General features: G+C 56.5%; 1 protein-coding gene across 1 annotated transcript in view; it reads right to left on the reverse strand.

The window, feature by feature from the left end:
* The window catches only part of ACOT7 (acyl-CoA thioesterase 7), a 90,158-nt gene that overhangs the window by 41,968 nt on the left and 21,117 nt on the right, over positions 1–27,073 (reverse strand). The window contains exons 3-6 of the mRNA XM_032636438.1: positions 23,086–23,242; positions 19,096–19,187; positions 13,495–13,609; positions 5,721–5,807 (exon numbers count right to left, since the gene is read on the reverse strand). Of these exons, the coding sequence (XP_032492329.1) occupies positions 5,721–5,807; positions 13,495–13,609; positions 19,096–19,187; positions 23,086–23,242 (451 nt within the window). The remainder of the gene's footprint in view (positions 1–5,720; positions 5,808–13,494; positions 13,610–19,095; positions 19,188–23,085; positions 23,243–27,073) is intronic.

The following is a 27,073-nucleotide window of genomic DNA, read 5'->3' on the forward strand; positions in this document are numbered from 1 at the left end:
TTCTGCCTCCCCCTCTTCCTTCAGGTCCTGCGAGGTCCCCCGGCCTCGGGATCCTGGGGCAGCCGTGTGTGTCCCCTTGGCGGCTGGACGCTCGTGTGCAGGACGTGCTGCAGGAGCACTTCTGTCTCTGGGCGTCTCAGGTGGTGCAGTGACTGCGCCCCCGAGCCCCCCACGGGGCTGGCACACGGGAGGGGCTGCCAGATGCTCACCGAGTCAGGGGCCGTCCTCACGTGTCCTCTGGGGGGCTGGGGGCGCTGACCTGCTGTTGCCCCCTTCAGTTCTGGGGCCCCTCTGCTCACTCAGGGACCGTCTTCTCTCTCTCATCTTCACTCTCTCTGGTCCCTTCACTCAGCACGTGGCCCGTCTACACCGCAGGGAAGGGATCCGTCCAGGCCTGGGGGGCAAGCAGGCCGGGGTGGGGGCCGTTTTACAGGCGGTGGTCAGGAAAGCCCTCTCCTTTTCTCCAGAGAGCAGAAGACACAGAGAGGGATCTGCGCAGCTGTTTGGGGACCACAACCCCGGCAGAGGGACGAGCAGGCGGAGGGCCCGCAGGTGGAGGTGCCCTCCCGCCGCCGCGTCCCAGGCACCCGAGGAGCAGAGCCCGGCAGCTGACACGGTGGGGCGGGAGGCGTGTGGCGAGACGGGTCCTGGAGGCCTTGGTAGCGGAGAAGCGGCAGGAGCGGAAGGCTGGGCTTCTGCTTGGAGTCAGACGGGAGCCAGAGAGGGGGCCGAGCAGGCCCGGCTTGACCTGCCTTTGGCTCTGAGTGGACCAGGGAGGCTGCTGGGCTGCTCCTGGTCACGGAACTCGGACCAGGTGTGAGGCCACTTCCACGGTAACGCGCACGTCCCGGAGGCGATGGTGGAGGTGGCGAGAACTCAGGTTCTGACGTTTTGAACGTAGAGCCCGAAGGACTGGCTGACAGATGAGACAGAGAGCCTTAAAGTGAGACTGAGTCCCGGAGGACCGCAGGGATTCTGGCTCGACAAGCAGAAGGGTGGCCTGGCCGCCACCACAGGGGGAGCAGTGGAGCTCCGGGCCGGACATCAAGTCAGAGAGGCCCGTCCCAAAGAAGCAGCTAGAGTCAGGAGCCGCTGGCCTAGGCTGTTGTGAGACACAGGAGTCCCGGGGTGGGCGGGGGGGGGGGAGTGCAGGGGCGAGGATGGGGCCCCGGGTACCCGATGCTGGGCAGGACAGGAAGGAAGGCGGAACGGCACAGGGACTGAAGGGGTGGCAGCGGGCGGAGGAGAGCAGGGAAGGGCGATCCTGGGCCTTGGGAAGGAGGTGGCAGGGTGGAGGGGAGCCGGCTGAACTGTGAGGGCCAGACCCGCCCACCGGTTTCGGGTCAGAAATGACCTTGACAGGAGGCACGGGTTGCAGCAGGCTCCAGGGAGGACCCTGAGAGGGACTGGACTCGGGGGACGGGAGGGATGGAGTGCAGACACCCCAGGGCGCCGAGCAGAAAGCGCGGTGCTGGGGGTGGGGAGAGGGGGTCAGGCAGACACACACGCGTCCCCTGCAGGAACGTGGGCACCACAGGGCGCCGTGAAGCACGGGGCAGAGCCTGTCCTACGAGTGGGCCCAACCCGGCAGCTCAGTCTGAGGACATGGGAGCCACATGCCCAGTTGGATTTACGGCCCGTGACTCTAACAGAGAAAAGCTGCCAATGGCTCAGGACACGGCCACCGGGCAGCGTCAACTCAAACCGTCTTTCCAAAAGATTTCTTTCGTTCGCTCAATGGCCGTTCACCGAGCTCCTTCTCTGCAGAGCACCACGGGAGACAGGCAAGGGACAGGGGGACATCCAGGAGACGAGCGCCTGAGAAAACCACAACCAGCACGGGGGGCAGGACGAGAGAGGCCGTGGCGTGGAGCGGGGTGAAGGGCGTGCAGCTGCCTGGGAGGGAGGGGTTCAGGGGGCACCAGGAGGGCGTGGGACTTGGGATGGGCAGGCGGACGGCGCCAGGTGGGAAGAGCAGGGTGAACAAAGACACCGAGGCAGGAGAGCAAGAGGCGCGTTGAGGGGAAGAAAGGCACAGGCTGAGCGCAGGGAGCCGTGAGCCGCGAGGCAGCAGGGGCCCACGGCTAAGAGCCACGCACACCACGGGCAGAGCTGGGGTGCCCCCATCACGGGGGTCTCCCCCTCTGCTCTGGCCCTCACGGCCAGATGGGTCTTGGCAAAGCACAGTGGCCCCGGCTTTGGGGAGCATGACTCCTTTCACATCCGACCGGTTGTGGCAGCAACACCCCTTCTCGGGCTGGGAAACCCACGCGGAAACAGCCGACAGAGGGCCGGGCGAGGAGAGTCCCCCAGGAAAGAAATCAGAGCAAAGGACATCTCAGGAGCCAACATGGGAGAAGGCAACGCCATCTTCAAGAAGATGAATCAAAGGCGCAGACACAAAACCAACGCCCCCTTTTCATCAAATTATGAAAAAGTCATGTTTCATGATCCGAGTTAAAATTCACTGACACAAAACACACCTTAGAAAACAAACAGACCTGCAAACAAAAACAATGACAAGAAGTTTTTCTATTTCAGGCAAGCCTTTTTTATTATTATTCATTTTATATGCTGCTACCTTACTGAATTTTTAATTCTTTGAGTTACTTTTCTCACTGAATCTCTTGGGTTCTCCAGGTATGTTACTGCACCATCTGCAAAGCCAGATAGCTTTACTTCTTTTCTGCCACTTCCTGTGCCTTTATTTTCTTCCTCCTGTTTTACTGCAGTGGCTAAAATCTCCAAAACAATGTTAACTAGGGTCCTACGCCTTACTCCTAACCTCAGGGGACGATCCTCTGGGCTCCCTTCTGAGTAAGATGCTCACTCTAGGGCTTTTATCATGTTCGGGAAGTAAAATCAATTCCTACTCCGAGTGTTTTCATCAAGGATGGGTGTCCGGGTGAGTGACTGTGGCAAGAACCTAAACAGCCCCGCAGATAGCTGCTGGGTCACCCCTTTCAGCCGACCACGGGGGAGGGGAGAGCGGAGGGGAAACGGCCTTTTCTGGGCTGAGATCCCAGAACTACCAAGAGGAGAAAGAGAGGACTGCACATTGATTCATGCAGGACTCAGAAGGCAGAAGCCAAAAGCCCGGCCAGCGCTTCTGCACAGAGGCCCTGAAATTCAGAACCACGGAGAAGCAGCCAGCCCGCCTTCCCACACAGCAAAACGAGGGTCCTCTGCTCTCTCCCTGCGTCTTTTCTATCCCCTCGATGAATTATCGGAGGCTCTGTCCCTGCAGCCAGGAAAGGAAGGAAGACCCAGCGTCTGACAGGAGTCCTGGATTCCATCTGTGATTTCCAACCCTTCCTACTACATCTCTCACCAGTTCAGCGTTGCCAAGATCTGTGTTGTGTGTGTGTTTTTTAAGTGGCAGGGTAGGAGCCAGTCCTCAAGATGAAGACTATCCCATGTGTGAAAATCACAGAAAACAAGACAGGGAGGAGGTTTTCAAAGACCCATACACAGTGCAGAATTACTGAATAAAAGCCAAATTAGCATCCATCTCAGTTCACCGTTTACTCCTGCGATTGGCATCTACTGATTTACAGTTTACAGGAGACTTTCATTCAAATGACTTAGACACCATTCTCGCCGACAGTATTCTCTCTATAGGAAAATACAATAAAATCACAGGGCTCAGTGTTTCCAGTACGGTATTTATTTTGTTCCTCCACGCCTGGTGAGTTATGAGGCACTATGAGAAGTGATTAGGTTTGGTAAGATTATTAGGCATGGTTTTCAAATCATGAGCACAAAACCCCTACTAAAATAGGCACTAAACATTGTAAAGCCACTGTAGACACTTCTTTAACACACGTTAAAAAACGCGCTTGTTTTAAATGCAGCCGCACAGCCTCCGTAAGTGAGCACGATGTGCTGTAGGTTTCTAGGGGACTCCAACAATTCCCTCGCTTCCTGCATTTCACGGACGCCTCTCAGCATGTGAGGAAAGATCGGACTGAAGAGTATAAACTTTTTGCCAAGGAGACAGTGGTGATGGAAATGCCACATTTAGTGAACTTCCAACATCTGGATGAAATAAGCAAAATTTCTAGCATAGAGTTTCACAAATTTCAGGTAGAGCGGAGCTCTATGAGGCTCAAAGACAGTTCTTAGCAGTTACAGAAGGCCGGCCTTTGGCTGGCAAGGGCTGGCAAAGAACAAGAAGGCTGGTAAGGCCACGGCTGCTCTCAGAGAAGAAAGATACCCTGATTGTCACAACATTCACGGGGCTGGAAAGCACCCTTTGTTGTAAAGTAGAGCTTCCCTTAGGTAGGACTAAGTTAATCATATCTAAGGGCGTCGCGAGCAGTGTTTAGTTGAAAGAGGAAAATAATCATGAAATTGAAAAAAGAAATACACAGAAGAGGATTAGTTAAAAAAAGAAACAAACTTGAAAAATATATCTCAGGGGCTTCCCTGGTGGCACAGTGGTTGAGAGTCCGCCTGCCGATGCAGGGGACGCGGGTTCATGCCCCAGTCCGGGAAGATCCCACATGCCGCGGAGCGGCTGGGCCCGTGAGCCATGGTCACTGGACCTGCGCATCCGGAGCCTGTGCTCCGCAACGGGAGAAGCCACAGCAGTGGGAGGCCCGTGTATGGCAAAGGAAAAAAAAAAAATCTCAGATCAGGGCCCATTCTCTGATTCTGACAGGTCCAGGGCCCCTCATCCCAAGCTTTTCAACCCAAGCCTGACCTGTGCCTCTTGTTCACGGAACAAGCTTCTGCAAAGCACCTCCCTGGCTCTGTGTGAAACCCTGGAGCCAACACAAAGAATAAGACTGAGTCCTGCTCCTGAGGCATCCCCTGGTAGAAGTATCAGTGTAATCCTGCAGAGTGGTACCACTGGAACTGGGTTTTGAAGGATCAATAGGAATTTTCAAGAGTGGAGAAGCAAGGAGAACTTGGCATTCCAGGCCACTGGAAACGAAGAGTGAAGACGAACGGCACGTGCAAGTTCCAGTCATGCCTGGGGGACGATGAATTGCTCGGTGCCCCCAGAGGAGCGGTGCCCGGACTCCACCGCCCACACAACTTCTGCTAACGTCTACACCATTTAAGAACATTTCCCCTTACGTTTTTCTTTAAAACGACTTGTTTTTTAAAGTTTACTTTGACCTCATCTGAGATGATAATCTCCATTAAGTTACGGGTTTGATGTGCTACTTATATTTTCCCTAAATCACACAAAAAAATAATTACACACTGTTAAAGTAAAAAGTGTCCCTCTGTGAGCCTGGAGCTAAGTCCTCTTGTGTCCCAGCCGTGGTTCCCAGGCTGGGAACTTCAAGGCCTGTATTTTCTGAGGTGGAATCTGATTAAAGGAAGAAACACATGCAAACGCCAGAGGCAAAAACGTGCTGAACTAAGCCTCCTTCTCAGCGGGCCACACTGTCACTCCCTGGTGACTTCACTGTCCCCCACAGGGCCCTGCCCTGACCCACGGGCCGCCACTAAACATCTCGTGGCCATGAGCTCCCAGGGCTGCGTGTGACCCTCCCTTAGGACTGTCACCCATCTGACTTGCATTCCCAATTTTGAAAACAGGCGTCGACAGGATTTCAGCAATTTTTTATGCAACCTCTTAAAAGTTTAAATGTACACTTCATTAAACACAAGAGCCTAAACTGGGTCAGATGGCAGCATGGCCTCCTGGGGGGATTAACAAGGAACCAGGAGCGGGAAGGGGACAGCAAGTCACGGGTCCTTACCTCCGTGCACAAAGCCGTGCAGGGTGCAGTCGGAAGGCCCCACCAGGTGGATCAAGCTGGACTGGCTGTAGCTGACCGTGTTCGGCTCTGGAATCACAAAGGAGAGAGATTAGGCCACGGGACCGATCGACTCCCATGGCCAAAGGGCCCAACAGTGGCGACAGCGCCCTGATGTTCGCAGGGTCACCGAAGGCTTGCCGCTCTCATCACCTTAGGTGGGATTTCTCTAAGGAAAACCGTGCTCTCAAAACGCTCCAGTCCGTGAGGGGGGGAAGGCTTTCGAGGATTAATTAGCCACTCTGCTAGTGGGTCATGACACTACTCCCTGGGGACACCAGTGTCCCCAGCGAGGCCCTGCCCTGACTCCTGAGCAGCCACTGAACACCTCCTGCCTATAAGCCCCCAGGGTTGGTATGACCCTCACTTAGGAGACAGTCACCCACCTGACTTTCATTCTCAAGTTTGTAAACAGGCACTGACAATATTTTAGCAATTTATTATGCAACTTCTCAAAAGTTTAAATTTCGACTTCATTAAACACAACGGTAGGTGGAGACACAGAACTGGACAGAGACGCCACAGACGTGCATCCCTAGACCTCACCCTGGGACTCCTGCCAGCCCTCAGTCCCGGCCCGGCCCCAGAGACACTGCACTGAAAGGTGTGCTGGCCTTTCCTCCAGTGTCTCCCGTTCATCTTCCCAGAGCACCAAGTCTCTGGGAGCATCCCTCACCCACGCGGCACTGCTGCTGCTGAAATATCTGTAAGAAGCTGCACTTCAAAAGAAAGATGAGGGCTTCCCTGGTGGTGCAGTGGTTGAGAGTCCGCCTGCCGATGCAGGGGACACGGGTTCATGCCCCGGTCCGGGATGATCCCACATGCCGCCGAGCGGCTGGGTCCGTGAGCCATGGCCGCTGAGCCTGTGCTCCGCAACGGGAGAGGCCACAGCAGTGAGAGGCCCGCGTACCGCAAAAAAAAAAAAAAAAAAAAAAAAGATGAAATAAAGCCCCGTCTCCAGAAATCGATACTATCCCTCGACACAGACTCTTCCAACGGGGTGGGTCTTCTGAGCAGACCCCACTGCTGTGCCTGCTTCCACCTTCCCAAAGCCTTCCGGGAGGGATGACGCCCATTTGTTTCCTGCCCGGACAGCTGGCACTCAGAAAGGGTAGCCCCTTCCTGCCCCAGCAAGACCAAGCTGCCGAGGAAGCCAGCCTACTGGGCCCCCGAACGGCTGGGACAGCCTGCAGGTGAAGAAAGGTCCTTCCTGTCTCTGGCGGTAGACAGAAAAGTCTGTGCAGGAAGTAACGCTGCTCAGGAGCCAGAAGGGGCGCCAACCCAGAGGTCGGGGCCTGGGTCTCTTAAGCGCCGACAGTTGCCTCCGAGACTTTTTCTGATGCTCCTCCACGTGGGATCTCAGACCGTGTGGTTGCCTGAAGGGGTCACGAAGTAGGAAAAACTGGAGTTCCGGTGAGCTGGGGCCTTAAGGATTGACTTCCAAACTCAAGATATTTTCTATTTGTTCTCAAGCCTCACGGCTTAGAGAGATTTAGACTCAACTTTTGAGCTCGTGTGTGAAGTGCCATCTGCTCTGAGAGGTCCCTACGGGAAGGACTCAAGCATCTCGGGATGCTCTCAGCTGGAAGGGCCCTCGGCTGTGTCAGAAGCAATGAAGTGGCTGCAGCCTGGGGTGCGAGGTGGGATGGGGGAAGGGGTCTCTCATTATTATCCACAGTCAGTTCCCACCTCCGGGGGTTCTGGCGACCGGCCTGCTTCCATGGCTCAGTGTGACTGGCAGAGGCAGGCGCCAGCCACCACGGGAGGTCCCAGCTCCCCCCTCGGGTGAACCCTCAAGCCGGGGACGTCGGAAGCAGTAGCCTGTCGCGGCGTCAGGAGCTGGTGGTCAGCAGCCGAGTGGAGAACTCCGTCCCGAGAGGCCACAGTCTGAGGACTCAGCCATCCAGCCCACCCACCCGCCTGTGGGCCCCGTGGGAGCAGGTGTGCAAGGATGCTATCTAAAACCAGCCAACAGATGACACGGATGACTCCAAAGGCTCTGGGAGGGGAGCTCCAGGGTCCCCCGGCATCCCTGGGGATACAGACGACCGGTCAGTGCAGATGACCGGAGGGAGGAGATGCTTCCTCTCGCAGCTGCCTCCCAGGCCCCGGGGCGTCCAGAATGGCCTGGACCATCCGAGACCATCTGGGCCTCGGGTAATGTGGCCGGACACGCTGCGCGGGATGAGAAGGGAGGCCCTGAGAAGGCGTCCAGAACTCTGCCCTGCCCGGTTCCTAATTTCCCTCCAAGTGGAGAAGACGCACCCGAAACCCTCCTTGTGCTCAGGAAGTGCGGGTAACAGCCCCGGCCGGTCAAGGGTGCACCCAGGGCCACGCCTACTCTGGCCTCTGGGCTTCAGATGGCCTGGGGAGACGGGGTGGAGGGGCACAGCCCAAGGGCCACAGAGGATGCCAGCGAAGTCCCTCTGCCACCACAGCCATCAGAGAAACACTCCAGGCCAGCGCTGCCAGCCCACGACACCCCTGATCTCCAAGGACTGTCTCCCTTGGGCCTCTCTCTTCAAAGAATAAACAGGCCCCGAGAGCCACGGGGTGCCCTCCTATGCTTTCTTTGCTTTGGGTCTCACTCATAGAAGACATCCAAGTAGCTACTTTACAGCACGAATGCAAATGAAAAGCCTCAAGCCTGGCCTGCTCTCAGGAGCTGCTCCGACCAGCTAAGAGGTTTGCATGTGCACGATGACAAGAGTTCTTAAAATTTTCAAACAATGGAAATAGCATACAAAAACCTTTGTCATGTCAACTATCTACTTATTCGAATGACAAGCCACTTGAAATGACTATAACAACCTGGTCAAAGAGATGCCCCCCACCGTTCTGCAGTCACGTTTAAAGTATCAGTTAAGCCGCGTCTAATGATTCAGTGTGCTTGGAACTGGCACTGATGAGCTTCCAACGAGAGAAAACACCACAATTCTGATGGGAAAAAAAAATACACCCAGGCACCCAACACCCAGGTCCTCCTTCCCTGGGCCGTGGCCTGTAACTCAACGGGGCTCTGCAGGGTGGGACCGTGTCTGTGGGTTCACAGCCCCTGGATCAGGCACTTCCTGTCCTCAGTGGCCTTTCACCCGTTCTTCACGTCCTGTTTCTTAGGGGAACTACAGGGAAACGTGAAGAGGATCTTCGAAGTTCAAGGGCAAGGCACAGACACCTGGGGCTTATCCGTGATCGCTGCCAGCGCTGCCTTAACGAACAGATGGTGGGGCTGGACAGGATTCCAGGTCGCTGTCCTTGAGGGTGAGGTGTACCACGTGTGACCAGAAGGCAGGACTGGGCAGCCCCTCTCCTCACCCTCCCCCGTGCACGGCTGGAGCGCGTTTCCCAGCCTCCGCTGCACAGCTGCTCTCCTGCCACAGGAGAGCGAGTGGAAGTGCTGCATCCAGGCCCAAGCCGTCAAAACCCCCGGGAGGGGGGCCTCCCTGCTCTCTCCCCTCCCGAGAGCTACCTGATAAAAGGTGCGGAGCTACAGGACCAAAGGGCCTGAATCCCGAGTCCCCACCTCCTGGAGGAGATCCCCCAATTAGGAGTCCACAGGAAATAAACCTCTACTGAGTTATTAGGAGCTAGGATTAGAGTGTAAGCAGCTACAATGACCTTGACTAATGCAGTGCCTAATCTTTGAACCTGCGATTTCAAAATGAGGCCCAGAACCTGAGTTAGGTCTCCAGGGCAGCCAGAGACGAGCACAGAACTCCCTCTTCCGTGCTTGCAGCCGACGAACCTGAGGCACAGAAGGGCTAAGTCCCCATGGCGCAGAGCTGGGATCCAAGCCCAGAGGTCCGGCTCCAGACCCTGTATTCCTCCTCCTGCCTCCCCCAACGCCCCCCCAGGTCAAGTGCTGCTGGGAGCGGGGGGACGGGGCCTGGCCAGACCCTGGGGAGAAGGCTCTCCCACCCAGCGCAAGCCCCTAACGGGCACCAAGCACTCTTAGGGGCGGCTCCGGGCTGATCAGCCTGCGGGAGTGGCCGGGCACTGGCTGACCTCAGGGAGGCAGGGTCCAGGGTCTGAGCAGGAATGAGGGGTGGCTGTGACTCACCAAGACCCCCGGCTGTCCTGGTAGTGGGGACCGGACTTAGAGGTGAACACTGCTTCAAACACAAAGGCCGGGGAAGAGGCAGGGCTGGTTTCTTAAGATTTATTTTTTATTTACTTATTTATTTTATTTACTTTTGGCTGCGTCGGGTTTTAGTTGCAGCACACAGGACCTTTGTTGAGGCATGCGGGCTCTTCGTTGTGGTGCGCGGGCTTTTCTCTAGTTGTGGCGTGCGGGTTTTCTCTTCTCTAGTCAACGGCACGCGGGTCCAAGAGCGCGTGGGCTCTGTAGTTTACGGGACGCGGGCCCTAGCTGAGGCGCGCGAGCTCAGTAGTTGTGGCGCGCGGCCTTAGTTGCCCCGTGGCATGTTGGATCTTAGTTCCCTGACCAGGGATCAAACCTGCGTGCCCTGCATTGGAAGGCGGATTCTTTACCACTGGACTACCAGGGAAGTTCCAGGGCTGATTTTGTCATAAACCCAACAGCTCCCAGAAAGAAGGTGGGTCACGTGGCCAAACAGTCCCTACACAGTTAAAGCTGGACAACTAATGGCCATGGGTTGAAGAATTCAAGGTAATTGTATTTTGTCTAATCAGATGGAGAAAACAATAAGAAAAATTGGGCCTGTAAAGAACTCCCAGACTCTCTGAAAAGACACCTGAAAGAGGAGGTTGGCCCCTTGTGGGGATTGCTAGGCAACAGCCACAGAGGCTGAAATGTGATTCTGGTTTCAAAAGTAACAGGGAGCGGCAGGTCCAGAGGGCCTTGCCGGCGCGGGGCGGGTGGCAACTCTCGGGCCAAGCCTGCCTCATCAGGGCGGGGCGGGGGTCCTCCCAGGAAGGGGGAGAGTGTTAGAAGACCCCAGTGACAACAGCACACCGCAGTATTCAAAAAGACCAGAGAATGGATATGTGACTTCCTTAAGAAGTGGTTAAAAGCCAGTCCCTATTGCTGAGAAAGATGCGTTTTTTTTGTTTTTTTGTTTGTTTGTTTGTTTTGCGGTACGCGGGCCTCTCCCGTTGCGGAACACAGGCTCCGGACGCGCAGGCTCAGCGGCCATGGCTCACAGGCCCAGCCACTCCGCGGCATGTGGGATCTTCCCGGACCAGGGCACGAACCCGTGTCCCCTGCATCGGCAGGCGGACTCTCAACCACTGTGCCACCAGGGAAGCCCAAAGATGCGTTTTTATTAGGGCCAGAAAAGGAAAAAATAAAAGCTTGTAAAAATCTATCAAGAAATCTTGAGATTTAGAATGCCACTTTCCATTAATATCATTAGAGAATAACAGATCCTGAAAAATATTATGGATCAGATTTACAATCAGAGGATGGCAAACAGAAAATTATCTCAGGAGTGAAGGAACTTAAACTGACTGAAAACCCTGAGTAATCTTAGTTCCCCAGACAGTCAGTCAAAGGAGTAAACCAGGATGAACCTCATGCCTCTCAAAGCTCAAGCCTGAGCCGGCCCCAGCCTCCATCCAGCACTGGCCAGTAACCACCCAAGGACAGGTGGGTCCAGCCCCCAGATGCCAGCCAGCGCCTCTTCCGAGCTCCCCTCTTTGCTGCTTTTGGGCTGACACTGTCTCCACCCTTCTGTCTCTTACAGAATTTGGGGCCCTCGTTGGATTTGGGACCCTCCCCACGTTTGTGGGTAACACAGGACGACCTCATCTTGAGGTCCTTAACTTGATTCCACCTGCAAAGGCCCCTTCTGCGAATAAGGTCACAGTCACAGGGCCCAGGGACTGGGCGTGGACCTGTCTTCCAGGGTGAGGAGTGCTGCCTTTGGTCCGCTCCAGCCTCTCTCCCAGGAACGCGCCCGGCACCGAGTCTGTGCCTTTCCCGAGACCTCTCGGCCCCTCTGCGTCCCTCTGCAGTCCTCCGTGCCTTTGTCTGACCTGCCTCCTGAAAGCAGAGGCGGGGCCTGAGGTTGCTGCCTGATGGTGGCATGTGTCCCAGGGCCTGGATACACTTGAGTCAACACAAGAGCCCGCAGGCCTGTGGGTTACCGTCTATTTACATTCTATTGTTAAAAGATACAACTTTATCAGGTTTCATCAAAACAGCAACATTTTATTATACCGATAGGTTTTTTTTTTTTTTTTTTTGGTGTTTGTTGAAAATGCAGAACAGTGGCCTTCCCTGGTGGCACAGTGGTTAAGAATCTACCTGCCAATGCAGGGGACACGGGTTCGAGCCCTGGTCCGGGAAGGTCCCACACGCCGCGGAGCCACTAAGCCCGTGCGCCACAACTACTGAGCCTGCGCTCTAGAGCCCACGAGCCACAACTACTGAGCCCGCGTGCCACAACTACTGAAGCCCACATGCCTAGAGCCCGTGCTCCGCAACAAGACAAGCCACCGCAGTGAGAAGCCCGCGCACAACGACAAAGAGTAAGCCCCCGCTGGCCGCAACTAGAGAAAGCCCGCGTGCATCAGCGAAGACCCAATGCAACCAAAAATAAATAAATAAAAAAGCAGAACAGTAAGGACACCAACCTCCAGTGCCCTGGCCTTCACTGTGGGCAGGTGCGGGTGGAACTCAGGAAGGATGAGCATGAGGGGAGCCCTACACAAGCCGCACAGACACTGCCAGAGGCGTCAAGCGCACCCCCGATAAACGACAGAATCCGAAACCCAGAAAGTCCTGTCCTAGTCTGCACGCCTGCGAGGTGTTCACCAGTCCCGACCCCCTACACCCACCCTGATGCCAAAGGTGGGCTACAGCCAGGAAGGCAGGCGGGCGGGCAGGCGGAGCTTCTCCAGCCCCCGCGCTAGAGCTCACCACGCTCCTCCTTAGCGGCAAGCGGGCAGAGCCCAGGGTACGTGGAGCAGCAGAGGGACGCCCTGGGGCCAGTGCTCAGACGGCAGTCCAGGACCAGATCAGGAGCCACAGCACCCGCGTGCAGGGCCCCTGAGGAGTCGCTCCGGGATCCAACATGGAACGTGGACACTCATCACAGGAGCCCGGCCAACATGGGGAGGCTGAGGGCGTGCAGCCCGCTTTCCACACGGTAAGACGTGGTCACTGTGTGTGCAGAGGAGGGTGATGTGCGCCACCAGGCCCCAAGGCCCCCAGGCGCAGCCCTGCACGGTCTTCTGGCAGGGACTCGGGAACCCTCCCTCACCTGTTTGGACTGTGGAGGTGCGTCCTGTTAAAGCCAACAGCCCGGACTTACAAGCACAAGGATGAAGACTGGAAGGCAGCAGCCCCGGGCGCTCAGAGTCTGTCTAACTTGAGGCCACGTCTGGGCGGCGGGCCGGGGAACAACAATGTGGGAAACGCTGCTGCCCTTCTGTCTTTTTCATGAGCTGGAAATCCCGTCCAGAACACACTCTCAGGCGAACTTGGGGGACAGATTCTCCGTGGCCAGGCGTGCGTCCCTCTGCCTGGGCAGCAGGGCCTCTCCCCACGGGGGCCTCTGGGTCAGCACTCTACGGGAGCAGACTCACCGAGGCCTGCGGGGTTGTCCCCCCATCCCCATGGTCGGCTGTGCGACTGGGAAGGGGCTTGCAAGGTGCAGGGCCAAGGGGACAGTGCTCCCGGGACCCCAGGGCCTGTCCCAGGAGACAGCACCAGGGGACGCACCGGCCCAGGAAGAGGACGCTCGTGAAGTGGCTGCGCTGCCTCGGCCCCGGCCCACACCCCAGCTCCTACCTGGGTTCAGGACGGGCTGGACGATGTCCCCGTTCCGCCACGTGGTCTCCATGCGCTCCAGCTTCTGGGCCTCGTAGCGCTTGCGGCCCTCCTCCTCCTGCCCCTGCCGGGAGTACTGCGGGGGGCACGGGAGAGGGTCAGGTCCGGGCCCCAGGCTCGGCTGCTGTGCACGCTGCCTTTCTGTGACTGGAACTATCTGTTCTTTCTCTGACAGCATATGTTTAATATAAATAACGAAAACACAGAGAAGGGGAACACATCATGTATTCCTCCCCCTGCAAGAGTGCCTGGGTCAAATGTTTGCGTTACGTCCTCCCTAGAATTATTTTCATGCCTGTGCATAAATAAAAGGTACTGCCATGCTGTATGTGAAGTTCAAAGGCATGGTATTTCCTCCTCTCACTGTATCCTCCTACCATAATTTATGTGATGGATCCATCATATCTGGGCCTTTAGTTTGCTCCCAATTTTTGACCATTAAAACAATATCAGGGGGCTTCCCTGGTGGCACAGTGGTTGAGAATCCGCCTGCCGATGCAGGGGACACGGGTTCGTGCCCTGGTCCGGGAAGATCCCACATGCCGCGGAGTGGCTGGGCCCGTGGGCCATGGCTGCTGGGCCTGCGCATCCGGAGCCTGTGCTCCGCAGCGGGGGAGGCCACAGCAGTGAGAGGCCCGCGTACCGCAAAAAAAAAAAACAATATCAGGGACTTCCCTGGTGGCGCAGTCGTTAAGAATCCGCCTGCTAATGCAGGGGACACGGGTTTGAGCCCTGGTCCGGGAAGATCCCACACGCTGCGGAGCAACTAAGCCCGTGCGCCACAACTACTGAGTCTGCGCTCTAGAGCCCGCGAGCCACAACTACTGAGCCTGCGTGCTGCAACTACTGAAGCCCACGCGCCTAGAGCCCATGCTTCGCAACAAGAGAAGCCACCGCAATGAGAAGCCCGCGCAACGCAATGAAGAGTAGCCCCCGCTCGCTGCAACTAGAGAAAGCCCGCGCGCAGCAACGAAGACCCAACGCAGCCAAAAATAAATACATAAATAAATGCATATAAAAAAAAATCATACTGACAATCTCAGCCACTTACCATGTTATACCTACCCCATTCCTTCCTGGGATTCTTTCCTGGACATAGAACTACAGAGTCAGGGAGCCCCAGGAAGGCTGCACCCCCTCTCCCACAAACAGGGAGAGGAGGGAACAGGTCCCCGTGTGCCCCTAACACTGGGCAGCCTCACTCTGCTGACTCCTGGCCAGCTGACACCCACCAAAGCTAAAACAGCCCCCCTGACGCTTTCCTAATGGATCACGGGGGTTCTGACCCAAGAAGTTAAAAATAAAGGTGACAATCAAGGTTGGCACAATGGAGAATGTCGGGCCCTCTGGTGCCCACCGTCCTGGGGCCCAGTGTAGGGAACACCCCCTACCCTGGGATCCATCAGACGGGCCCGGGGTCCACAGGCCCCCTGACCAGCCTCGCCCTCCCTGCTGACCCCTGCCTGGCCGCTCTCCTTCTGATGGGCTCTGACTGCTGCCCTTCCATCCATTCTACCTGCATCTCCCGCTGAGCCTGCGGAATAGCCGCCAGGCTCAGGGCCCCGTGTGCTCCTCTCTGCCCCCTGCAATTTCAGACCTTCTTCCAAAAGCCACTTTTAAACATCTTGCTTTTCCTGCTCGTGGCTCTGCTCCAAAACTGCCCAGGTCTGAACACATTCCGTGGCTTAATTACCATTATCTTGGGCTTGCGACCCCGTCTCTAAAGGAGGCTGTGAAAGGAGCTGAGCGGTTTGTTCAAAAGAAACAAAGCATGCTGAGTATTCAAGTCGCCGTGGACAAAGCCTCTTCCTCCATAAACAGATGGTTCCCCCACGTCCCACCACACAGAGCAATGCCTCTAAGTGTAGAGTTTGTGCTGTGCCTTTCTAGTAAAACTCAAGGATGTCTTACGTGTCCTCAAGAAATGCCTTTTTAAGGGATTTTTGAAAAGCGAGCCAACCTCCCCAGTCTAATAAGTCCTCGTGCCCAGCACACTCCTCAGACCTCTGCAGTCACACGGCGACCAACGAGGGCCCCGGTCCTGACACGGGCGACGAGGACCAAGAAAACGCAGCCTGTTCACAAACAAACGCCTCCTGCTGGCTTTAAATCTGGGGACAACATCACGGGAACATCCTGACGATGGGCTGGCACTCAACTCTCACCCCCACGGACTCATCAAACTCAGCTGTTTTGAAGCAGGAGACAGCTCAGCTCAAACGTCCGAGGCAACAGTCAGTGCGAGCCTTTTAACTCAAGCTCATGTTTAGACAGCAATAAAAACCAGTGTCCACTCTCTGATGGCCCCCAGCCTCTCGGGGGCCACAGCTGTCCCCGGCCACCGCAGGGGTCTCTTTTTCCATCACAGGGCCACCGAGGTCACTGTTCCCTGGGGGAAGAGGTGGAGCAAAGTGACAAAGTCCTCACTGAGTGACACTGCAGGGGGGGAGGTGGGTTTCCCCCAGGGAGACACACACATGTGGTCGGTCCACACACGCACATGTATGTGTGACAGCGGGTGTGTGTGTGTGTGTGTGTGTGAGATGCGTGTTCTGTGTGTGAGATACCTATGTATGTGTACGTGTGAGATATACGTATGATCAACCTGTGTGTAGTATATGTGCATGTGTGAGACGTAAGAGACACACGTAGACAGAGAGACGTATGTGTTCTTAATAAGTGACTGCTACCTGTGAGGGGTTGGCAGGGGGATGCTGGCAGGACATAAGGAAGTTGGATGGTCGAGCTACCAGCACCTGAGCATAAATGCCCATGAGAGCCAGACCCGAGCTTTCCAGGACCCGATATCGCATGACTCAGCTGGGCCGTGCCAATGAAAAGAGCAGAATGAAACATTTCAAATGAAATGATGAAACGAAAACAGTTCAAATCAACTGAAGGCTTATACGTGGGCCTAGCATGTGTGGGGGGAAGAAAGTGCAAATAAACATTAGCAATGGCTGCGGCTGGGAGCCGTGTGGCTTCTCCCGTCTGGAGCGCTCTGCACCCGATGGGATGCTTCCGACACTCGCCTCTAACACGGGCAGAGTGGGTATTTACGTCTTATCGAACTCGGCTAAACAAAGGGAATGGGAAAGCTACCGGGGTCTCCGCCAGAAGGTGGGACGGAGGGCAGGGGATGAGAGGGGTGATACAGAGAGCTGCCCTGTCCCTGCAGGGACAGCGGAGACTTATACTGCCCACCCGCCCCTCCTCACTCCCCCCCACTGGCTGAAAACCCACTGGCTCTCAGCACTCGGGCCCCTGAGAAGCCAGAAGGAAACAAAAGCTAATGTGTTTGGCCCAGGAATCTCCCTTCAGCAGCAACCCCTTAAGATCCACCATGTGGTGCTGAAACCAGAGATAAGGCCTGCTAGAGATTTCTAAACCGTGTAGCATCTGAAAATTAGATCAGTTAAATAATGTGCCTGAGTGTTTACATGTGATGTGGCTAATTTAACACCAAGTGCTTAGTGGGAAAGATGAAAGCAGGGGTTAGCATGCTTGTAATCTCTAAAGGGAACCGTCGCTGCGCCTCAGACTCACGCCTGCTTCTTGGGTTTGAAAACCCCTCAGTGCTGCTTGAAAATGATGCAATTTCCATCTTGCCAGCAGCAGAGAGGAGAGCAGCTCCAGGAAGAATGGGGGCAGGGTGGGGGGAACACAGAGAGACAGAGATGGAGAGAGAGCTGGAGAGAGAGAGAGAGAGAGAGAGAGAGAGAGAGAGAGAGAAAGACAGAGGTGGGCTGGACTGAAGGCCAATGTTCTGGGTTGAACGGCGTCCTGTCAAAATTCCTGTCCACGTGGGACCTGTGCATGTGACCTTTTTGAGAACTAGGGTCTGTGCAGGTGTAATTAGTTAAGACACGTGCGCACGCACACACACAGACAGACACACACACACACACACGGGAACTCAGCCAGATGACAAGAGAAGCAGAGGTTAGAGTGATGCAGCCACAAGCCAAGGAATGCCTGCAGCCCCCAGGAGCTGGAAGAGGCAGGAAGGATCCCCCGCAGAGCCTCCAGTGGGAGCCCAGCCCTGCCCATGCCTTGATTGTGGACTTCTGGCCTCAGAACTGGAAGAGAATGAACTCGGTTGTTGAAGCTCCCCAGACTGTGTCACAGCAGCCCCAGAAAACTCAAACAGGTAGGAAGCGTGGGAACCATCCGGCTCACACCCTGGTCCTGAGCGCCCCTCTCTCCTCACACGTGGAGGGACAGGTGCCACCGATGCTGGCCTGGTGCTCCTGGCACTACCGCCCTGCCCTCAGGGTACCAAACCCTGGACCACCAACCTGATGCAGACCAAGGTTTAAGCACACTTCCTGTTCTGCATGGAGAGAGCTCCTGCTACCAAGATTCTTTTCTAAAGTCTAGACTAAACGGCAGCTGGAGCCCAGCAGCTGGTCACCCCCCAGGAAAACGCCCCGCCGGAGCCTGGACTGCATCCATAGAGGCCCAGGCAGGGTCCCAGGTCAGATGTGAGCTGGCACAGGGAGGGCAGGGAACGCCCCCGGGCTGACATCCGCAGCAGCACAACAAGCAAGCCCCCCATCACCCCAAGTGACCCAGGCCCACAGGAAGGTGCGCAGGGGGGGAGGCGGGGTGGGAAGGGCTTGCAGTGGGGGGGAGGGGACAGGGACCGTTCCTCCGTGTGCTCTATACCAGGGGTCCCCAACCCCCTGTTAAGAGCCAGGCCGCGCAGCAGGAGGCGAGCGGCGGGTGAGAGAGCGAAGCTTCATCTGCCGCCCCCCATCGCTCGCATTACCGCCTGAGCTATCCATCCATCCCCCCTTCCATGGAAAAATTGTCTACCACGAAACAGTCCCTGGTGCCAAAAAGGCTGGGGACCTTTTACTGCTCTATACAGCTCCTAACTGTCTGGTTCCCAGTTTTATTATTCTTAAAAGTTTCTTCTACAGACCACAGAAAAATGCTCCCTGAGGGCAGACACTGCTAAGCCAGGCCCCGGCCCTCTGGGAACGGCCCTCCCTCACAGGGGTTAGAGCAGAGCACCAGGCCTCCGGGGAGAGCCGCTCAGGCGTGTCCTCGGGACATCCTGGGCCAGGGGAGCCACATGAGGAGGAGTGGGGTGCCGTTAGGGAAGGAGCTAAGTCCCTCTATCAGCCCCATGTGCCCCCTCCAAACGCCTGCCCCCCGAGCCTGCCTGCAGCGGGGCCCCCGGGAGTGAACATGGCCAAGTCTCTTCCCCCAGAGACGCCTCTGTCCACAGCAAAACCAAAATGAGAGGAACCAAGGCAGGAAGCAGACACAGCAGGGGGAGAGAGCGGGGCTGAAGCAGAGACGTCCCAGCCTGTGCCCCCAGGACTGGACGCCTGGCACAGCCCCATCACCCGCCTTCCCTCCGGCCAGGATCCTCTGGGTGGGGTGTCCGCGGGGCCCAGGCCAGCCCCCACTGGCATTCCCAGCATGAAGGATCCCAGGAGGGACGCCCCTTCCCATTGAGCCTCCTGCTACAGCCCAGCCCTGCCCGATGCTGCTCTCCTAGGACCCGGGCCCCTGCCACCCACCCGGGAGAAGTGGGAGGAGACTCCTTACCACCACCGGAGGCACCTCCAGGACCTTGTCCACGTTCTTCAGCGACAGGGGCACATACCACAGGGTGGCCTTATTGGTCAGCTTTTTGGTACCTTCAGAGAAGACAAACACGTGAGTGATGGCTGGGAGCCGGCAGGGCGCCGGGCACAGGGCAGGCAGGGCCGATGCCACCTGTGGCCCCCACCACCAAGGCCTTCTTCAGCCGTGAGGTGCACGTGTGGGCACAGACCGGGGAGAGGCATGGCCTCCAGCCTGCCCCCACCCTGAGGCTGCTGGAAAGACTGCAGGTCACGCGGTCTAAGCCTGGGGGTCCTGGGCCTGTCGGCTTTCTAGCACTTTCTAACTCGGAAGGCCCGCATCTGGAGGACACCGACTCCAGGCAGGCCTCCCGGGAGCCTCCGGAGGGAGAGGGAGGGAAGGGCTGTGGGGAGGGGCAGACTGGCCACCAAGAAGAGCTCCGGCTGGACAGGAAGCAGCTCATGGACCCGAGGCGGAGGGGCGGTGGAGGCAGAGCCCACCCAGGCAGCGGGGCCGCAGCCCAGAGCACAGCCATGGGGTGGGCTCATCACAGCTCCCGCCCCCACGGCCCCTCCCTTCCCCAGGGCCACCTCCTTCCAGGTGGGAGGCGCCACACCAGCCACTTTTGCTGCTGGTGACTCAGCGCTCCAATGCAGAAGCTTCCAAATGGGGGCTGAGAGAGGGCGGTGGGCTGCTGGCTTCTGCTCTGGGCTGAAGGACAGGAAACAGAACCTTCTCTGGGGCTCTGAGCCCAGCCTCAGGGCAGAGTGGTGCCGTCAGGGCGGGAGGCCTGTCTAGGCTGAAAACCATGGGCCAAAGGAGCCTGGAGATCACTTGGTCCACACCCCTCACTTGTACAGGAGGAGCCTGAAGCCCAGAGAGGTCAAGGGGATTGCCTAGGCTCACACAGCAACTCAGACGCCATTCTGAGTACAGACCCGGACCTCCCAGGTCCCAGTAATTTCAGAGAAGTGTTTTCAAGGAGGCCTTTTAGAAGTTGCCTCTTCAACATGGACGATTCCCAATGTGGTGGCTATCAGGAGAACTGCAGGACAGAGAGAGGAAGTGGAGAAGCAAGGAGCAGCCCGGGGGCGGGGGTTTGCCCTGAAGTCCCCCTCAGTAACTCACTTCCTACCAGTTCCTTCTGACCTGCCTTCCCAAGGCGAACCTGGGCCTTCAGTTTCCTCCCCTTAAACGTAGCCCCAAGGACCAAGCCAAGCCCTGGCGGGTCAATTAGAAAGAGGGTGAGGCCCCTGGCGCCCCAGGCCTGCTCCTCGTGCCAGGATGTCCGCCGCTCCGCCCGGGCCCCACGGTACCACCAGGACCACAGGCAAATAACACGGAAAAATATCTTCACTGCACTTTGACAGAGTGAATCTGACAACCTGCTTTGGGGAATAAAGATTTCCTGTTTGACTCAGCTAGAGCCAGCCTGACAAGCTGGTTTCCGTGGAAACCCCAAGTGGCCCTCCTCCAGACCCAAATGAACACCGTGGAGCAAATAAGGCAAAACACGCTAATTGTACTTTATCATTTAATAAAACCATCAAAAGACAAGTGCGGTGCTAAAAACATCTATTCTGAAATCTTGAGAGCTCCCAGCTATTTTCTGGAGTGATTCGCAGCAATCACGCCCCAGTTAGCTTAATATTTTGACAGGTGCCGGGGATGAATGAGCAAAGGTTTGCTGGTTGTCTGCCTGGGTGCATGCTCGCCCGGCTGCCTCACGGCAGGCGGCAAGGCCCCGAGCGAGGGGGATGCACAGAACGGGGGCTCTGCCCCCTGGGGCACACGAACAGCTTCAGGGTTCAGCCTGGTTGCCTGTTTGTCCGCCCAGCCCGGTCTCCCCACCTGTCCGAGTCCACCCGCCCACCTGGCCCGTGTTCACAGAGCACCTGCTGGGTGGCCCTGCCCCGGACCAGGCAGCCACATGGCCTGCCCTCGCAGGGCTCCCATCCTCGTGGACACGCGGGCAGAGATTCATCAAGACAGGAAGGCCTCAAGACACAGGGTTCCAGAGTAAAAGAGACTCACACAGATCCAAACATGGAAAGACGGAGAGAGTTTGAGAGATGCACAGACACGGTGCTGAGACCCAGAGAGGGGCACCCGGAGGTGAGAGTAAGGGAGGGGGCGCCCGGCCCTTCAGCAGGGGCTCCAGGGCAAGGCGGGCAAGGTGACTGAGACGTGTAGAGAAGGCACAGCCCCAGGGCTCCAGGTCTCGCCGTCCCCATCCTGTGATCCGGCCCTGGGGTCTTCCCGGGGCCTCGCCCCCCGCACCCCATCTCGAAAGGCTGGGCAATGCTGGCCGGCGCCCCTGTGCTCTGAGCTTGGTCCCTCTCACGAGCACAACGCCCGGCCCGCTGTCCCGGGAGCCCGTGCTCCTCAGTCACTTCTCTCCTTCTCGGGGCAGCTCAGGCTCTGCGTGTCCATCCTTCAGGGTCAGGGCGGCTGGGGACACTGGCGGGTGCAGAGCATCCTGACTGCGGGGTGGGGGCTGTCATCTTGCCACCACAGCTCTGGGCAAGCGCTGCCTGCCTCCTGCCCGCTCCTGCCCCCAGAGGGGGGATCCCACAGAAAGTGGGCTGGGGCACGTCCTTGTAGACAAGGCCCTCTGCCCGCTTCCCCTCAGCGCAGAGGCCCAAATCTTCCTGACTCATCCACTCCTTCATTCATTCATTCATCAGTGACTGAGTCCGCGGCTGTTGTGAGCCAACGAGAAAGCACGGACCTTTCCCCTCTTGTGTCAGGAGCAGGGAGGCTCAACCCCCAGCACAGCCCAGGAGAGCAGGGCTGGGTCACGTGGGGGGGGGAGGGGGGATGGAGGGAGTGGCCCGCCCCGCCCTGGGCCTCCTCCCAGTGGGCTGCCAGCCCCAATGTGGGGAGTCAGGGCCAGAGGACCGCTTTCTGTGCCACAGCCCGAGACCAGCATCCAAGGTCCCTTAGATGCCAGAGCTTTCTGCCAAAGACCAGGCTCAGGCCACAGACGCAGGACATGGGGCACAAGCCCACTGACCGCTCCCCACCCCCACCCCCGCCCCAGGCCGTGGCTCGGCTTAATCGTTCACTGTGCAGTGGCTGGGCCTGCTGCGGTCACCGCAATGCTCCAGATGAATAACTGAGCTCCTGGCCCGTGTCGGGGAGAAGCCTGGAGCCCGTTAAAGACCTCTGAGCACAGCGCTCTGCAGGCAGCCATGGCTGAGGAGAGGGCATCGGCAGGAGGCACAAGGACCCAGGCAGCTCCTTCCTCTAGAATGAGCACGGACTCTCCTCTGGGTGCGACAGTGGGTGGCCTGGGACGAGGCAGTGGGCAGTGAGGGGCCCAAGGGGCCTGCCTGCCTCAGCATCTCCGTTATAAAAAGCAGCGACTGTGAACCGAAGCCACACTCCCCTGCAGTGCCCAGTGGGAGGGTGAGAAGGGGTTTCCATGGTTACCACTCCGAGGAAGAGAATATTCAGATCAAAGCAGAGTCAAAGGTTCGCCCAGGGAGCTCCAGCCTAGGCCTGGCTTGTGGGGCCCAGGGGAGCAGAGCAGAAGCCAGGGCAGCGCCTTCCAAGGGGCAGCAGCTTCCAAGGGGTAGCAGCTCCACCGTGCAGGGAAGGGCAAGGTGGGGGCTGGGGAGACGGCAGGGGGGCCGGAGGGCGGCATGCGCCCTCCCAGCCCGTTCCCACCCTTCTGCCCGGACCAGCTGGCCGCCAGGCCCCTTCTTCCCCAGGAAGGCAGGGGGGCCGTACCCTGGGCTCGTTGCCTAACTCGTCTGCGCCCCCGTTTCCCCGTCTGCAAACGAAGCGAGGACGGCAGAAGTCCCTGCTCACAGGTGGAGGCAGAAATGCAGGGAGGTCACCCACAGACAGTGTTAGGACCATCCAGGGGCAGTCAGCCCTCAATGGACGTGGGCTGCGGCTGCTGCCTTATTTCTACTGTCACCGTTGTTCCCAGCCCCGCACGCGGGCTCAGCAAGTGGAAGTTACCTGTGAGGATGTTTTCGGACATCACATGGACCTGAACCTCCACTGAATGCTTGGAGGTGTAGGTGATCTCCGCACTGACGTGGGCCACCTCGCCAATGCACATGGGCGACAGGAAGTCCGTGCGCTCCACCTGGGCCAGGGCGGCCACACAGCACTCCTGCAAAGACCAGAGGCGGGTCAGCCTCCCACGAGGCCCCACCCTGGACACGCTCCCCCAAAACGGCCCTTGGTTTTTTCCCCACTGTTAAAGTAACGCAAGTTATTGCCACCACACACTCCTACGTGCAAAACCAGGAGATGAGGCACTGCCCGAGGGCAACCCGGCAAAGCAGCTGATACAGGCGATTCTGAGTGGTGGGGTTCCGAGCAGCCTGTTTCTTTTTTCTGACTTTTCTACAAAAGATACGTATTACTTGTGCAATGAAACGTGGAAAAAGGCATACATACTTATTATGGAAAATTTGGGAAGTACAGAAAAGGAGGCGGAGGAGGGAAGATCCCTCCTCCCATCCAGAGATAACCATGGTTTCTATTTGGGCATCTTTCTTTCCAGGCTTTTTGCCCCAAGAACAGGGGTTCTACTGGTTCACTTGTTTGGCTGTCTGGCTCCTTGTTTTGCAGTTTTAGTCATAGACAGTTGTCACTTACAGTCATGTATAGCTGTCATATATAGTCTTACGTAGTCGTGCAAGCACTAAATATACACTTTCACAATCTGCTTTTTTCACTCAACAGGAGAAAAAATAACCTGCCCGTGTTGTGACAAGCTCTTAGAAATCACAGTTCTTCTTTTTAAATGTTATTTATCCTTCAAATAGGCAACCCATTCTCATGACTCAAAATTCAAAAGGAACAAAAGGGTGTATGTCCCCGGCCACCCAGGACCCCTGGATAACTGGATGGACGCAGCCAGTCAGCACGTGCAGGTGGGGTCCAGTGGGATCCACTGGGGAGCTCACATTCTATGAAAGTGAGGCACTTACTTCCTCATTTCTTTTCTTGACACTTTCTACGACTTCCACTTCACGATACTCCATTGCAAAGATATTTCTAGACGGCCAAATAAAATATTCTTCCGTTGTCAGGTTTGTATCAACCTCAGTTGTCTCTTATTATAAATAACCCTGTGATGAAGGTCCTTTTAGTTAAGTCATTTTCAGTATTGGGGATTGTTTCCAGGGTGTTCCCAAAGTGCTTCGCAGAAGGGCAGAGTGCTTGACGTGGCCCCAGCACTCCCACACCAGCACTGAAAATCAGCTTTTTTTTACGTTTAGTTTTTATTGAGGTAACATTGGTTTATATCATTGTGTAAGTTTCCTGTGTAACAACATTATATTTCTACTGTATACCCTACAGCGTGCTCACCACCAAGAGTATAGTTTCCATCCATCACCAGACAGTCGATTCCTTTACCCATTTTGCCCCTGGGCCACTCCCCCACCCCCCTCTGCTAACCACTGCCTTGTTCTATCTATGCATTTTTGGTTTGTTCGTTTATTTTTTGTCTTTTATAGTCTACCTATGAACAAAATCATCAGGTATTTGTTTTTCTCCATCTGACTTATTTCACTTAGCATCATTCCCTCAAGGACCACCCATGTAGTCACAAATGGCAAGATTTCATCTTTTTTTTTTACCTCTGAGTAACATTCCATTGTGTGTTTGTGTGTGTGTATACCATTATTTATTTATCCACTCATCCATCAATGGGCCCTTAGGTTGCTCCATGTCTTGGCTGCTGTAAACAATGCTGCCATGAACACAGGGTGCAGATACCACTTCGTATTAGGGTTTTCATTTTCTTTGGATACATACTCAGAAGTGGAATAGCTGGATCATATGGCAACTCTATTTTTAGTTTTTGAGGAACCTCCAGGCTGTTTTCCACAGTGGCCGCACCAGTTTACATTCCCACCAACAGTGCATGAGGTCCCCTTTTTCTCCACATCTTCACCAACACTGGTTATCTGTTGTCTTTTTAATAACAGCCATTCTGGCAGGTGTGAGGGGAGATCTCATTGTGGTTCCGATCTGCATTTCCCTGATGATTAGTGATGTTGAACATCTTTTCATGTGCCTGTTGGCCATCTGTATATCTTCTTTGGAAAAATGTCTATTCAGTTCCTCTGCCCATTTTTTAATCGGGTTGTTTATTTTTTTGTTGTTGAGTTTTATGAATTCTTCATATATTATGGAATCAGCTTCCTTTTCATCCATGCTAACCGAATGACACAAAAGACAATCTTACGTGTGAGCCACAGGACCGTGGATCTTCACGGCCAAACACAGCACCTGGCACTTTTTGGACTTTCTACCAGAAACCAATCAGGGTTTTTAGGACACTGGACAGCATGGGTACCCCTGAGCTGGGTGGGGAGCAGGGAGCAGATGGGCCCACTCTCGAGGGCCTGTCGGTGCCGTGCCAGCGCTGGACTTCACTTTTCCAGCTGGTCCCCACAGCACCCCTTCTGCAGGGGTTGGAGATATTAAGCTTGTAGGTGACAGTCAGTTCAAGCTCTGGCATGTCTGCACTCTTCCCACCAGCCACCTGCCACCACCTGTGGCACCAAAGCACCTCTCCCACCTGCGCGAGAACTCACCTGACACCTGGCAAACATGCAAATTCCCTGACCCGCCCCAAACCCACAGAACCCGCCTCTTTGGAGGGACGCCTGGGGACCTCCATCTTCACGCCTTCCCCCGAGATTCTCAGACACACGGGGGTCCCCTGATGGTTTCCGTTCCTATAAATGTCCTGGAATCAGCTCTCAAAGCAGCAGAGCACGAGCTGAGCAGGCAAGTGCAGCTTGTGGCGTCCCCCCTCTGCCTTGCCGGGGCCCTGTCCCCCGACCCCCGCCCCACACAGACGTGTCACCCCTGACGCTAAAACAATGCGAGGGAATTGCTGGGCGTCACCCCGAGTACATTTGTGTGGCTACAGCGCCACCCACTGGCAGAAAGCTGGAAAGGCAAGTGCGAAGTGAGGGGGGGCAAGAATGCGGGGCCAGCCTCTGGGCCACTTCTGGAACTACCCAAGCTCCGCCTGCAAGACCCAAAACGAAATAAAGCAGCTGTCTTTGTTGAAGGGTGGCTAAACTATGGAATGAATATGTCCGCACACAGGTAACACTCCTATACGTTAGTTAATATTTTAAATGGAAATGCAGCTCGTTTCTTCTGCCTTTAAACATCTGAGCCTTAGATGGACCCCAGCCTTTTTAAGGCTACAGAGGCATTCCTTCACTTGTGGTGGCATCTATGGAGCCAGGCCCTGCACTCGGTGCCTGCCCCTGGCCTGGGGTCTGGTTGGGGGACAGATGACAGATAAGCACGTAGCAGGTGCTCCGGAGAGGGCAGCGTGAGGTGTGGGGGGTGGGAAGTGGGGTTCAGGTGCCGATGTGGGCGGGGCAGCTGCAGGTGAGGGGCTGAGACCTGGATGCTGAGGTGTCAGGCAGGAGAAGGGGTGGGGTGCAGACACCCCAGGCAGAGGGGAGGGCAGGGCGACCCCGGGGGAACTGAAGGCTGCTGCTGAATCCATGTCCAGCTGGGTGTGGACGGCACAGGCTGGGACCCAGGCAGCTTCAACTTGACTGGGAGCTGCCGTTTCCCAAGACCTAGCGGGCCACCCCAGGCACTCCATAAAGACCTGTGTGACCCAGAAATTCAAAACACAGGCTGACAAATGTTCATTCAGTGTGAGCGTCTCCGAGCTGTAGGTGTCTGTGGCTCCCAGCGGCTCAGACACACCCGTAAGTCCCTGCTTCGGGGCGTAAACTAGGAGGAGCGGCCCCGACCCGGGAAGCAGCCGTGAGGGTCTGATCAGCATCTAGCCCAAGAAGCACCCTCTGCCATGCTCCCGAAGGCAGCCTGAGTCGCACTGCCCATTGGGCACAGATGCCTGGAAAACCACGGGCCTGAGCTCCTGAGGGGCCACGGGGCTTTGAGCCGGGACAGCAGCTTCAGAAGCAGAGCCAGAGGAAACAGGTCT

Source organism: Phocoena sinus, chromosome 1 (assembly GCF_008692025.1).
Source record: "Phocoena sinus isolate mPhoSin1 chromosome 1, mPhoSin1.pri, whole genome shotgun sequence".
NCBI lineage: Eukaryota > Metazoa > Chordata > Mammalia > Artiodactyla > Phocoenidae > Phocoena > Phocoena sinus.